This window comes from Lampetra planeri, unplaced genomic scaffold (genome assembly GCF_965212315.1).
Source record: "Lampetra planeri unplaced genomic scaffold, kcLamPlan1.2.h2 scaffold_214, whole genome shotgun sequence".
Lineage (NCBI taxonomy): Eukaryota > Metazoa > Chordata > Hyperoartia > Petromyzontiformes > Petromyzontidae > Lampetra > Lampetra planeri.
The window spans coordinates 1-14251 of NW_027614904.1; the positions used below are offsets into that span (position 1 = coordinate 1).

The 14251-nt window shown below is 56.5% G+C and overlaps 1 protein-coding gene across 1 annotated transcript in view; it reads left to right on the forward strand.

The window, feature by feature from the left end:
- Positions 1 to 6: 6 nt before the first annotated feature.
- The window catches only part of LOC144740428 (calcipressin-2-like), a 32225-nt gene continuing 17980 nt past the window's right edge, over positions 7 to 14251 (forward strand). The window contains exon 1 of the mRNA XM_078623280.1: positions 7 to 178. Coding sequence (XP_078479406.1) covers positions 92 to 178 — 87 coding nt within the window. The 5' untranslated portion in view covers positions 7 to 91. The remainder of the gene's footprint in view (positions 179 to 14251) is intronic.

Genomic DNA, 14251 nt, shown 5'->3' on the forward strand with positions numbered 1-14251 from the left:
CAGCAGCATCATCATCAGCAGCAGCATCGTCAAGAGCTGGTGTGCTCCTGTCCCCGTGCCGGCCCTGGCCGCGTCTCCCCGGCCCCCCGCGATGCCCGCGCGGCGCGGGGGCTGCGAGTCGAGCGCCGTTCTCGTCGCCGACTTCGCGCACGCGGGACCCCTGGGCGAGGACGCGCAGGTAACACGGCGGTGGAGCAACCACCGCGCTCACATTCACCTCCACCAGCAGCAGCACCACTAGCACCAGCACCACCAGCACCACCACTAGCACCAGCAGCACCACCAGCACCACCAGCACCACCACCACCACGCTCACATTCACCCACCACCAGCACCAGCAGCACCACCAGCACCACCACTAGCACCAGCACCACCAGCACCAGCAGCACCACCATCACCAGCACCACCACCACGGGTGGTGGATCAACCACCACGCTCACATTCACCACCACGCTCACATTCACCACCGCCACAACCACCACGCTCACATTCACCACCACGCTCACATTCACCACCACGCTCACATTCACCAGCACCATCACCACCAGCACCACCACCACCAGCACCACCACCACCACCATCAGCACCACCACCAGCACCACCACCACCATCGCCACCAGCACCACCATCACCACCACCACCATCACCACCACCATCACCACCACCAGCACCAGCACCACCACCACCACGGGCGGTGAATCAACCACCCGCTCACATTCACCACCATCACCACCACCAGCACCATCACCACCACCACCAGCACCATCATCACCACCACCACCATCAGCACCACCAGCACCACCAGCAGCACCACCATCAGCACCACCAGCACCACCATCACCACCACCACCATCACCACCATCACCACCACCACGGGTGTGCGTATACACAACAACAACCGACATTCGCCACTAAGTGGCGGTGACGTCACCACGGCGCTTGTGCCAGGCTATGTGCACCTTGAGGCCACAGGAGGTCACGGGGCAAACCCAGCAGGTGCCACGGGTCGACTGACCGAGATGACCGAGATGACTGGCTGATGCACCACCCGTGCCCGCTACTGTGCCAACACACGTGTACGTGGACACACACACGTACGTATACACACGTGTATACGTACGTGTGTGTATGCACGTGTATGTGTGTGTGTGCACGTGTGCACGTGTGTGTGCACGTGTGCACGTGTGCACGTGTGTGTGTGCGTGTGTCTACGGGCAACGCACGGTGCAACTGGAGCCCAAGGCAGGAGAGACGGGGAGAGAGCTCCGCGTGTGTGTAGAGGGCAAAGCGCAGCGCTGCAACGGCTCACGACATTGCTGTGGCCTCTGAAGGGGTCTCTCCACTCGTAGGCCTCTACCCGAGGGCAGACGAGACGGCAGCAGCAGCAGCGGGCTGGGCCGCCCCCACCACCACCCCCACACATCGCTAATTGAGCCGCTCTCCCCACCCCTCCCTCTCGCTAATTGGTATAATTATCTATCGTTATGCGTGTGTGTGTGGTGGTGGTGGTGGTGGGTGGGGGGCACAGCCCCACCCAGCACCCGATCCACCACCAGGACACGTCTGGGGGTGATGTCCACCTCCTAGCCCGTGCCGAGTCTAGGGCTAGTGGGAGCGGTGGCGCAGTGCTTAGCGTGGCTGTTTTATGTTTCTCTCGCTCCCCCACCCCCCTCCTCCACGTCATCCCTCCCGGCATCGCCACGGAGACCCCCACAGCCCACGGGGGGCAGAGACGACAAGGGGGGTGGGGGGGGGAGTTTTCCACTCCACAATAAACAACAGCGCCACCCCCACCTCTCCATCCACCCATGTGGCCCACCCCCACTGCGAGGCAGGCTTTGGAGAAGGTGGTGGGGGGGGTCATGCCCACACGATAGAGGTCGCAACCGGGTACCCGATACCCGTACCCTACCCGATACCCGGCTAGCCGTACCCGGCCGGGTACGGGTACCCGTTTGCGACCCTGGTGCGGCCGGGTACGGGTACGGGTAGGCCATGAGTCACTGGTGAGTCACCGTTTGTCACTCATTTCCCAACGTCTTGTCTCTTCTCACAATTCAAGTTCCTAGAATCAACCCACCCGCGCCTGCAACATGGCTTCATCCCAGAGGTCGCAATCAGGTACCCGATACCCGTACCCTACCCGTACCCGGCCGGGTACGGGTAGGGTACGGGTACGGCCGGGTACGGGTACCCGTTTGCGACCCTGGTGCGGCCGGGTACGGGTACGGGTAAGGAATCAAAACCCGTTTGCGACCGCTGCCACACGACTCGCTCGCTGTTGCTTCCTTCCTGGTGCCAGATTCCACAATATCATCATCGTCAGCGCCACTATCACCAATAATAGTGATACTACCAATACCCCGCCACTCGCCATCAGCACGGCGCCTGTGCCAGGCCAGGTGCACGTTGAGGTCACGTGAAGTGTCGAAGGCTCTCACCACCTTGACAAATCCGCTGCTGGATGGAGGCCTCCCCAAGCCACCGCCACAGGAAGCCAGGGAGTGGCTCTGCCTTCAGCGGGGTCCTGCAAAGTGTTCTCAGTAAGGGAGCGACGACGATGACGATGATGACGATGATGATGATGGCTACTGTCCGTAACCCCGCGGAGTGGTGTGCGGTCTAATTGTTCCAATTTGGTAATTACGGACCCACGCCGCTGAAGCCACCCACAAAGGGCGACTCCTGTGAATGATGTCACAGGATCTTTGAAGCAGACGGGGCGAATCGTTGTTGTTGGGTGATTACACCACGCATTATTAATCGGGGCGGCCGCGGGAGCCGAACCGCTACAGGCCGCGTCACCGCTCCCTGCGCGTCTCTCGTAGATTGCAGTCACCGGTCCTCCAGTCCTGGGAGGGCAGCTGAGCCACCATCAGGGCCCTGCTCGTTCACGCTCACGCAGCACGCCGCTCAGTACACGCAGCACTAAGGTCTCGCACACGTGACAGAGGTCGCGCTCAGTACACGCAGCACTAAGGTCTCGCACACGTGACAGAGGTCACGCTCAGTACACGCAGCACTAAGGGCTCGCACACGTGACAGAGGTCACGCTCAGTACACGCAGCACTAAGGGCACGCACACGTGACAGAGGTCACGCTCAGTACACGCAGCACTAAGGTCTCGCACACGTGACAGAGGTCACGCTCAGTACACGCAGCACTAAGGGCACGCACACGTGACAGAGGTCACGCTCAGTACACGCAGCACTAAGGTCTCGCACACGTGACAGAGGTCGCGCTCAGTACACGCAGCACTAAGGGCACGCACACGTGACAGAGGTCACGCTCAGTACACGCAGCACTAAGGGCACGCACACGTGACAGAGGTCGCGCTCAGTACACGCAGCACTAAGGGCACGCACACGTGACTGAACCACGCCGCTCACCTCGTCAAGCAGCTAACAACCATCATCACGCCAACTCCGCTCATCCTTGCAGCAGCAGGAGCAGCAGGAGCAGCAGTAGCAGCAGCAGTAGCAGCAGCAGTAGCAGCAGGAGCAGCAGTAGCAGCAGCAGGAGCAGCAGCAGCAGCAGCAGCAGGGGCAGCAGTAGCAGCAGCAGGAGCAGCAGCAGCAGCAGCAGCAGCAGGAGCAGCAGCGGCTTTTGTTGGTTGGCCAACAGATGCGCTTCTGCGGCGGTCTGGAACGCTCTTCCTTCTGATATTAGTGAACCACTGTGGCTATGCACTTTCACATCTAGATTAAAAACTAATGTCTTTAGAACTCATTCAGTACCTTCAGCCTGTTGTCATTACCCGCACCTCCGATAAGCACTGTTGGCTACGTACGGTGCGAAAGAAGTTCAACATACATGCACACAACACGACCAAACGAGGTCCCGGAGATGTTCGAATCGCCTTCTGTGAAGGACTCCAAGGTCAGGGCTCTGTCCCCGGGCTGAGTGGGCTTTTGGCAGTGCTGCTTCCAAGCTGTGGGACGCTTTGTATTTGCTAATACGACACTCAGAGTCGTTGGATATGTGTAAGTCCCGTCTTGAAAACTCGGCTCTATAAACTGTCCTCTACCCTAGATGTGAAGCTTTCGTGACTGCAAGGGTTCATACTCTTTGCTTTTTTCGGTAAAGTCACGTAGGTAAAAAATAAAGAATAAAATAGAAATAATATAAATAATAGAATAATAATAATACTTGATACAGCGATCGTGCTGTGACGGTTCCACCTGAAGACGGAAGCTTGTGTTGCCTCCGAAACGTCGTGATTTAGTATTTCTTCTATTATTTGTATTATTTATCTTGTATTATTTATTTTTTATCTACGCGACTTTACCGAAACAACCTAAGAGTATGTCCTCCCCCCCTCTCCTAGTGCTGTCCGTTCACCCTGCAGGTTCTGTTTATTTCCTCATTTCCATACACGGGGCACATTGGGTGCACGGGTGGAAATGCGCATTATAGCTGTCAATTCAATTATCGGTCCCTAAGTGGCTTTCCAAGCCAATATTATCCCGCCGCAGCAGCAGCAACAGCAGCAGCAACAGCAGCAGCAGCAGCAGCAACAGCAGCAGCAGCAACAGCAGCAGCAGCAGCAACAGCAGCAGCAGCAACAGCAGCAGCAGCAACAGCAGCAGCAGCAGCAACAGCAGCAGCAGCAACAGCAGCAGCAGCAGCAACAGCAGCAGCAGCAACAGCAGCAGCAGCAACAGCAGCAGCAGCAGCAGCAGCAACAGCAGCAGCAGCAACAGCAGCAGCAGCAGCAACAGCAGCAGCAGCAACAGCAGCAGCAGCAACAGCAGCAGCAGCAACAGCAGCAACAGCAACAGCAGTAGCAGCAACAGCAGCAGCAGCAACAGCAGCAGCAACAGCAGCAGCAACAGCAGCAGCAGCAACAGCAGCAGCAGCAACAGCAGCAACAGCAACAGCAGCAGCAGCAACAGCAGCAGCAGCAACAGCAGCAGCAACAGCAGCAGCAACAGCAGCAGCAACAGCAACAGCAGTAGCAGCAACAGCAGCAGCAGCAACAGCAGCAGCAGCAACAGCAGCAGCAACAGCAGCAGCAGCAGCAACAGCAGCAGCAGCAACAGCAGCAGCAGCAACAGCAGCAACAGCAACAGCAGCAGTAGCAGTCTCTGTCTAAGTGGGCAAAGCTGTGAGTCGTTTTCAACCTTCTGGGTCTCATCAGCAGGCGGGGAGTTGTTGAAACCGACGCTGCGGCTCCCTATATTATCTCTGCCCCCCCCGACCCCCTCATCAACGAGGAGGCATCGGGTACACGATGGGCCCGGGCGGTAAGGGGCCGTCCATAAATGACGTCACGCGATTTTGGACGATTATTGACCCCCACCCCCCCTCGTCACACGGCGTCACAAAAAGTCAGACTCCCCCCCCCTCAAATATGACGTCACAAAGTTCTGCTCCCCCCCCCCCCCACCTAAAGAAAAACTAAACATGCTTCAAATCGCTTTAAACTATTGTCATTGTAGTGCGTATTTAATGTGGCGCTGCACTCTGATGTTGTAGGATAAAACATTTATTAAAACGTCTATTTAATTAAGTAGAACGTGTTGTCTATATATATTTAAAGTTGCGCATTTTGATGTGACGTCACATTTCTCAAACGCCCCCCCCCCCCTCATCACACATCGTCACAAATGCCTGACTCCCCCCCCCCAGGTGTGTGACGTCATTTATGGACGGCCCTTTAGTCGCGTGCGGTTATTATTATTAACCGCCCAACGTCCTTGAGCGCCCCTTTGTTCTTTCTTGTGTGCAGCAAAACAATCCAATAACAAATATATTTTTGACAACGCTGCTGGATTATCCGATGTCATTAGTGAGGACATTTTATCTCAGCAATGCGGCCCCGCTCAATGGAAAGAGTGCGGGTGCTGTACGGTTGCGACGGGGTGTCTGGGTGGAGCGGTGACGCAGTGGTGATCGCATTTTACTCCGTGTGAGTCCAATGATTTACATGCGAGCCTTTGCATCTCTGTGTGTGAGTCTATTGGTCTATGTGTGAGTCTATGGGTCTTTATGTGAGCCTGCAAGTCTCTGGATAAGTATATGGGTCTCTGTATAAGCATATGGGTCTCTATGTGAGTGTATGGGTCTCAATGTGAGTCTGGATCTCTGTGTGTGTTTATGGGTCTCTGGGTGAGTGTATGGGTCTCTGTGTGAGTCTATGGGTCTTTATGTGAGCCTGTAAGTCTCTGGATAAATCTATGGGTCTCTGTATAAGCATATGAGTCTATATGTGAGTGTATGGGTCTTAATGTGAATCTGGATCTGTGTGTGTGTCTATGGGTCTCTGGGTGAGTGTATGGGTCTCAGTGTGAGTCTATACGTCTATGTGAGTCTATAGGTCTCTGTGTGAGTCTATGGTCTCTATGTGAGGCCACGGTCTCTATGTGAGTCTTATACGAGTATATGGGTCTCTATGTGGGTATTTGGGTCTTCATGCGAGTCTATGGGTCTCTATGTGAGTATAGGTCTCTATGTGAGGTTATAGGTCTCTATGTGAGGCTACGGTCTCTATGTGAGTCTTTGGGTCTTCATGCGAGTCTATAGGTCTCTATGTGAGTATGGGTCTCTATGTGAGGTTATAGGTCTCTATGTGAGGCTACGGTCTCTATGTGAGTCTTTGGGTCTTCATGCGAGTCTATGGGTCTCTATGTGAGTATAGGTCTCTATGTGAGGTTATAGGTCTCTATGTGAGGCTACGGTCTCTATGTGAGTCTTTGGGTCTTCATGCGAGTCTATAGGTCTCTATGTGAGTATAGGTCTCTATGTGAGGTTATAGGTCTCTATGTGAGTCTTTGGGTCTTCATGCGAGTCTATAGGTCTCTATGCGAGTATACGGTCTGTATGTGAGGTTATGGGTCTCTATGTGAGGTTATAGGTCTCTATGTGAGGCTACCGACTCTATGCGAGTATACGGTCTGTATGTGAGGTTATGGGTCTCTATGTGAGCCTTATGGGTCTCTATGTGAGTCGATGAACCTCTGAGTCTGTGTAGATCTGACACCGTGGATCGACTCGCGGATGAATGAGGCAGCTTCCCGTCCACTCGCTCCGCGACTCACCTCCCCCAAGTGGGGTCTCCGTGAATGGCGATAGAAACAACACAGACGCGGCTCGAGGAGGAGGTGGGGAGAGACCCCGGGCCTCACGGGGACCCCGCGGGGACCCCACAGAGACCCCATGGGAGTGGGGGGAGGGGGTGTTGGAAAAGCACGTGGACGTTGGGGGTAGAGACAAGGATAGATGTCGGGGCACAGGCTTCAGGTTAGTTGTGTAACGGAATATAGGGAAGGGTGATAGGGTAGGGTATAGGGTTAGTGGTATGGGGTAGTATAGGGAAGGGTGATAGGGTAGGGGTATAGGGTTAGTGGTATGGGGTAGTATAGGGAAGGGTGATAGGGTGGGGGTATAGGGTTAGTGGTATCGGGTAGTATAGGGAAGGGTTTTAGGGTGGGGGTATAGGGTTAGTGGTGTGGGGAAGTATAGGGAAGGGTTTTAGGGTGGGGGTATAGGGTTAGTGGTGTGGGGTAGTATAGGGAAGGGTGATAGGGTGGGGGTATAGGGTTAGTGGTATGGGGTAGTATAGGGAAGGGTGATAGGGTGGGGGTATAGGGTTAGTGGTATCGGGTAGTATAGGGAAGGGTGATAGGGTGGGGGTATAGGGTTAGTGGTGTGGGGAAGTATAGGGAAGGGTGATAGGGTGGGGGTATAGGGTTAGTGGTATGGGGTAGTATAGGGAAGGGTGATAGGGTGGGGGTATAGGGTTAGTGGTGTGGGGAAGTATAGGGAAGGGTGATAGGGTGGGGGTATAGGGTTAGTGGTGTGGGGAAGTATAGGGAAGGGTGATAGGGTAGGGTATAGGGTTAGTGGTATGGGGTAGTATAGGGAAGGGTGATAGGGTGGGGGTATAGGGTTAGTGGTGTGGGGTAGTATAGGGAAGGGTGATAGGGTGGGGGTAAAGGATTAGTGGTATGGGGTAGTATAAGGAAAGGTTATAGGGTAAGGGTAAAGGATTAGTGGTATGGGGTAGTATAAGGAAAGGTTATAGGGTAAGGGTAAAGGATTAGTGGTATGGGGTAGTATAGGGAAAGGTTATAGGGTAAGGGTATAGGGTTAGTGGTGTGGGGTAGTAAGAGGTAGGGTTTTGGGTAGGAGTATAGGGTGGGTGCTGTGGGGTAGTATAAGGCAGGGTAATAGGGTGGGGGTATAGAGTTAGTGGTGTGGAGTAGTAGTATCGGGAATTGTTATAGGGTAGGTGTATAGACAGGCAGGGCTTGTAAGGGGCCACGCCATGGCCTAGCGGTAGCGCGTCCGCCGCTTGTTGCAAATGTTCAAGGTTCGAATCCAGCGGCCGCCCCGATTAATACTGCGGGTTTGCGTCAAACATAAACACACCGCGTGCCTCGCAGCGGACGTTAAAGATCCGGCGGCATCCTTCGCGAGAGTAGGCCATAGCGTGCCGGCGTCATTGTTTCAACTTTGCCACTTTGTCACAGTTCCCATGATCACTGTTACGTTGCTTTTATGGCTTTATTTTGGTGATTTCGAAAACGCTTTTTTGTTTGGCCATGTTTGTTTGTACGGAGTTAGACTGATGGCTTTAATCTAAGTTGTCTTGTGGTTGTTGTTGTTGTTTGACTTGCATCCCACTGGGATTTTTGCACACAGCGTTGTTGTACGGTGCTTTTTGTGGAATATTTTGCTGTCTTTTCCTGTATTTCTGTTTGCACATAGTCACTTTAAGATGTTTTCTTGTTCATGTTTTTGTTTGTTGCGGTTGCACCCGATTCAAGAGCCGAATGGCTCACAGGGCTATACCAAATACATGAAACTGAAACTCCGCAAAAATTGCTCAATTGTGATGACTGTAATCAGTCACATCGCAAGTTTTTCTCCCCATTACTGGTTGGCAGACCCCAGCGCCTGGGCAATCGTCGGTAGCGCTGGCTCCGGCTGCTGTCCCGCTCGTCCTTGTCGGCCGTGGCTTTACCCCGCACCTCCGTTGTGAGATGCGGTTTGCGCGAAATAAAATATCGCACGGCGGCAATTTTAACGTCTCGCGGAATATCTCCCGGGTCGTTGTGGGCACTGCTGGAGCGAGTGGCACGTGACTGGTAGACGTACCCACCGCAGCCCCACAGCGAGACGTATACTGGATGTGGTGTGCTGGGTGCTGGAGATGTTATTTGGCGCACTGACCCAGACAGACTCGACTGAAATGTATCCCTGGGTAGAGGGTAGAGTTATGGTCAAGGCCAGAGTTAGGGTTAGAATTAGGGTTCGAGTTGGGATATAGGGTTGGAGTTAGGATTAGGGCTAGCGTTATGGATCATTTTAAGGGTTATGGGTTGTTTTTTAAAGCGGATTTTCCAGTTTCCTCTCACACGGTGCAACACGACACCCTCTCTAACGTGATCGGCCAAAAGGCCCCAACGTGGCAGGACCCTCCTCAAAGAGGAGTCTGTGAGGACTCTGCGTGGCTTTGCTGGATGCTTTGGAATCGTCGTCATCGTCGTCATCGCCGTCATTGTTGCGATCTTGCTCTGCCCCTCGCAGGGACGATCGACCGCTCGCTCAGCAGCAGTCGGAGCCGCGAACGGGAAACGGTCCCGGAGCGCACGTCAATTAGCGAAGGGCTCTTGCGAGTGACCTTGGCTGGTCCGCTCACGGCGGAGTGACGTGTGCGCGCGTCTCTGGTGGCGCGTCTCTAGCGCACTGCGCTAACCGGCGCGCCGCGCGACCCGAGTTCGATTCCCGCTCGCTGCCGATATCGGTGACGAATATCTGCACCGGTCCTGAGTCTTCCCTAGGTCGGCTCGGCCTTAAAATGAGTACCTGGTGAACGGTGGGTAAAGGTCAGAAACTGGGAAGACAAAGGCAGCCGGGCGTGGTGTTGGCCACCCTCCCCCCTCTCTCTCTCGTTCGTCCATCATAGTTGATGATGACCATGGCACGTTTGTCATTTTGTTGGGTTTTGATGAGTGCGCAGATGGCTGAACAGGCCACTCCGAGCCCGGAATCCTCTGCGGCACACTGGACAGGTCAGGGAGGATGTAGAGCTCTCTGAGGTGCAGCCACACGTCCCTCCTTGGTAGATGTGCGCTGCTGCCTCTTCAAGATAGCACAGGAGCTTCTCCCGCTCTCACAGAGGACTGCACCCTCATATGCCGTGCTGGCCTTAATAGGTGCTCGCTAACAGCACTTTGTCCCAACACGGGGCAAGTTTTGCCTCTTGTCTTTGTGTGCGTGTCTGGCGGCGCAGTCGTTAGCGCACTGCGCGTCGAAGATGAGTTAGATTCTGGGGCGTGGCTGATATGGACGAAATAAAAATGAGAACTTGAAGTTGAGAATCGCCTAGGTCGACTCAGCCTTAAATGGGTGCTTGGTTCGAGTCTCATTTGCCAACAGTGGCCTGGCTCACCAACATGAGGACAGAGGCAACGGTGACGAACCGCTGTGAAGTAAAGAGACATCGGAGCAAGAGCAACCGCCACATGAGAAGTGAACACCGCAGCCGATGGGTGAAATCGACAGCTGCCTTGTCAATCCACTGCTGGATGAGAGCCTCTCCACGCGTGTCTGTCTCCAGCGGGGGTGGTTTCACTTCAGCACCCTGGTCAGCACGGATAGGTGGAGCCGTCGGGAGGTTGGTGGCAAGTCAGGATCAGTTCATATTTCAGATACAATACACTTCATGTGAATTATTTATCACCGTTAGATCGTCACTCTAAGACGTTTCTGGCCAATGCGTGAGCGGTTCGTGCGCGTGGCAGGAAAGAAGAGCATTCGGAGAAAGACCACGCCTTGCGAGAGGGGGCAACGCTCTATCCCCGTACAGACGGAAACCGATGGCGATCAGTCCACTTGCTCGACTGCTTTCTCCTGCCCGAGCCAGGGAAGGCAGATTGGCGATATTTGCGTGGCGGTGATCCACCAACCCTCGCTGTTGCTGCTGCCTCCACAGTGCGAGATCACAGCCAGCAGCCACGTGCAGCAGCAGAAGTGTAGCCACCACCACCGCCACCACCGCCACCACCGCCGCCACCATCACCACCACCACCACAGCCACCACCGCCACCACCGCCACCACCGCCATCACCGCCACCACCACCACCATCACCACCACCACCACCGCCACCACCGCCGCCACCACCGCCGCCACCACCGCCACCACCGCCGCCACCACCGCCACCACCACCACCACCACCGCCGCCACCACCACCGCCGCCACCACCACTGCCACCACCGCCACCTGGCATCGCTCGCCACTCATTGAGGGCCATGGCTGGGAATCGAACTCGGGTCGCCGGTGTTGGAGAGGAGTGCGCTAATGACTGCGCCACCGCTCCAAACCGACCATGTGCCGCCGATAAGATTGAGAGGATCTCGATTGAAAACGAACTTCTTTAGAGCTGCTTTTTGTCTTGAGTTTGTCGTCCTTGTCTCGCACCTCCGATGAGCACGGTTGGCTATGTACGGTGCGAAAGAAGTTCAACACGCGTACGCAATTGTATGTTGAACGGTGGTTTGTGATTCATGGTTATGGGCGGTGCCCAGTGGTTCGCGGTGATTAGGAATGGCGACTAATTAGTAATGTTTAGTTAGTGATGGGAACATGAGTGTGTGAGTGTGTGTGTGGTGAGTTATAATCAGTGGCGCTTCGTGATGATGGAGTTTTAGTGGCACTTACTGGCCAGTGGGACGATTATCTAAAGCGGTCCTAGGCCTCCCCTAGGTCGACTCGGCCTCAAATGAGAACCTGTTGCGGTGTGTAAACATCGTCGCTGGTATCACAAAGGCGGCCGTGCGTGGTGCTGGTCACCCACCCCCTCGTGTACCGTTCCGACCTTAATAGGTGCTCGCAAACAGCGGTCTGTTCAGGCCAGAGGTGTGGACTCGAGTCATGTGACTTGGACTCGAGTCAGACTCGAGTCATGAATTTGATGACTTGCGACTCGACTTGGACTTGCATAACAATGACTTTGTCCCACCTATGAGATGTGGACTCGAGTCATGTGACTTGGACTCGAGTCAGACTCGAGTCATGAATTTGATGACTTGCGACTCGACTTGGACTTGCATAACAATGACTTTGTCCCACCTCTGGTTCAGGCTATACGTGGGGGGGGGGTCTTTGGGGGCTCCACCACCCCCTCAAACGCCGCCCCACACACGTAATGGGCACTCGCTTACAGCACTTGGCCCTAAAGTCTGCTCAAGGCTACAAGGGGCACCTTTGTCTTTGTGCAGGCTGAGCTCGTCGCGCTGTTCGGAGCGCAGGGAGGCCGCGTGGCGTGGCCCCGCGTGCAGGCGGAGCAGGGGGAGGAGCGGGGGGCAGAGGAGGAGAGGGGGGCGGAGGAGGAGGAGGAGGAGCGGGGGGGGGCGCCCCCCCCCCCGCGTCGCGGTGCAGTTTGCGAGCCCCGAGGCGGCGGCGCGAGCGCGCTCGGCGCTGCACGGGACGCGGCTCGCGGGGGGGGGCACGCTGCACGTGCACGCGGCACACGTACGTGGGACACCGCTCCCCACGCCCCATCACCCAGCACCACCAACACCGCACCACCACCAACACCCCCCCATCACCCACCACCACCAACACCGCACCACCACCAACACCCCCCCATCACCACCACCACCGCCCCCCCCATCACCCACCAACACCGCACCACCACCAACACCCTCCATCACCACCGCCCCCCCATAACCTACCACCACCAACACCGCACCACCACCAACACCGCTCCCCACCCCCATCACCACCAACACCGCACCACCACCAATACCCCCCATCACCCACCAGCACCGCACCACCACCAACACCGCACCACCATCACCACCGTTCCCTGCAACACAGAACCACACAGCAACACCACGCACACACACGTATCACACTCATCACACACAGCCCCCCACCCTCACCTGACCCACAAACTTACCCCCCCCCCCCCACAAAGCCAGGCGCTTTGGGGTGGACCCCCTTACAGTACCCCCCCCCCATGCCAATCCACATCACCACTCCACCCCCTCCCCACTCCCCGGTGTATTTTGACCCCTGACCCCGATCATCCCGACTCCGGCTTAGTGGCAGCCCCCGCGGTGGTCTACAGCTCCTGCTGCTGCTGCTGCTCCTGCTGTTGTTGTTTTTGTTGCTTTCTATCAATGGTCGTCGGCTCGTCACCCACACGGACACTGTCCAGGCTCCCTGCTGACACCAGGCTCCCTGCTGACACCAGGCTCCCTGCTGACACCAGGCTCCCTGCTGACACCAGGCTCCCTGCTGAGACCAGGCTCCCTGCTGAGACCAGGCTCCCTGCTGAGACCAGGTTCCCTGATGACACCAGGCTCCCTGATGACACCAGGCTCCCTGCTGACACCAGGCTCCCTGCTGACACCAGGCTCCCTGCTGACACCAGGCTCCCTGCTGATACCAGGCTCCCTGCTGAGACCAGGCTCCCTGCTGAGACCAGGCTCCCTGCTGAGACCAGGTTCCCTGCTGAGACCAGGCTCCCTGATGACACCAGGCTCCCTGCTGAGACCAGGCTCTCTGATGACACCAGGCTCCCTGCTGACACCAGGCTCCCTGCTGACACCAGGCTCCCTGCTGAGACCAGGCTCCCTGCTGACACCAGGCTCCCTGCTGAGACCAGGCTCCCTGCTGACACCAGGCTCCCTGCTGACACCAGGCTCCCTGCTGACACCAGGCTCCCTGCTGACACCAGGCTCCCTGCTGAGACCAGGCTCCCTGCTGAGACCAGGCTCCCTGCTGACACCAGGCTCCCTGCTGAGACCAGGCTGCCTGATGACACCAGGCTCCCTGCTGAGACCAGGCTCCCTGCTGAGACCAGGCTCCCTGCTGAGACCAGGCTCCCTGCTGAGACCAGGCTCCCTGCTGACACCAAGCTCCCTGCTGAGACCAGGCTCCCTGCTGAGACCAGGCTCCCTGCTGAGACCAGGCTCCCTGCTGAGACCAGGCTCCCTGCTGAGACCAGGTTCCCTGCTGAGACCAGGCTCCCTGATGACACCAGGCTCCCTGCTGAGACCAGGCTCCCTGATGACACCAGGCTCCCTGCTGACACCAGGCTCCCTGCTGAGACCAGGCTCCCTGCTGAGACCAGGCTCCCTGCTGACACCAAGCTCCCTGCTGAGACCAGGCTCCCTGCTGAGACCAGGCTCCCTGCTGAGACCAGGCTCCCTGCTGAGACCAGGCTCCCTGCTGAGACCAGGCTCCCTGCTGACACCAAGCTCCCTGCTGACACCAGGCTCCCTGCTGACACCA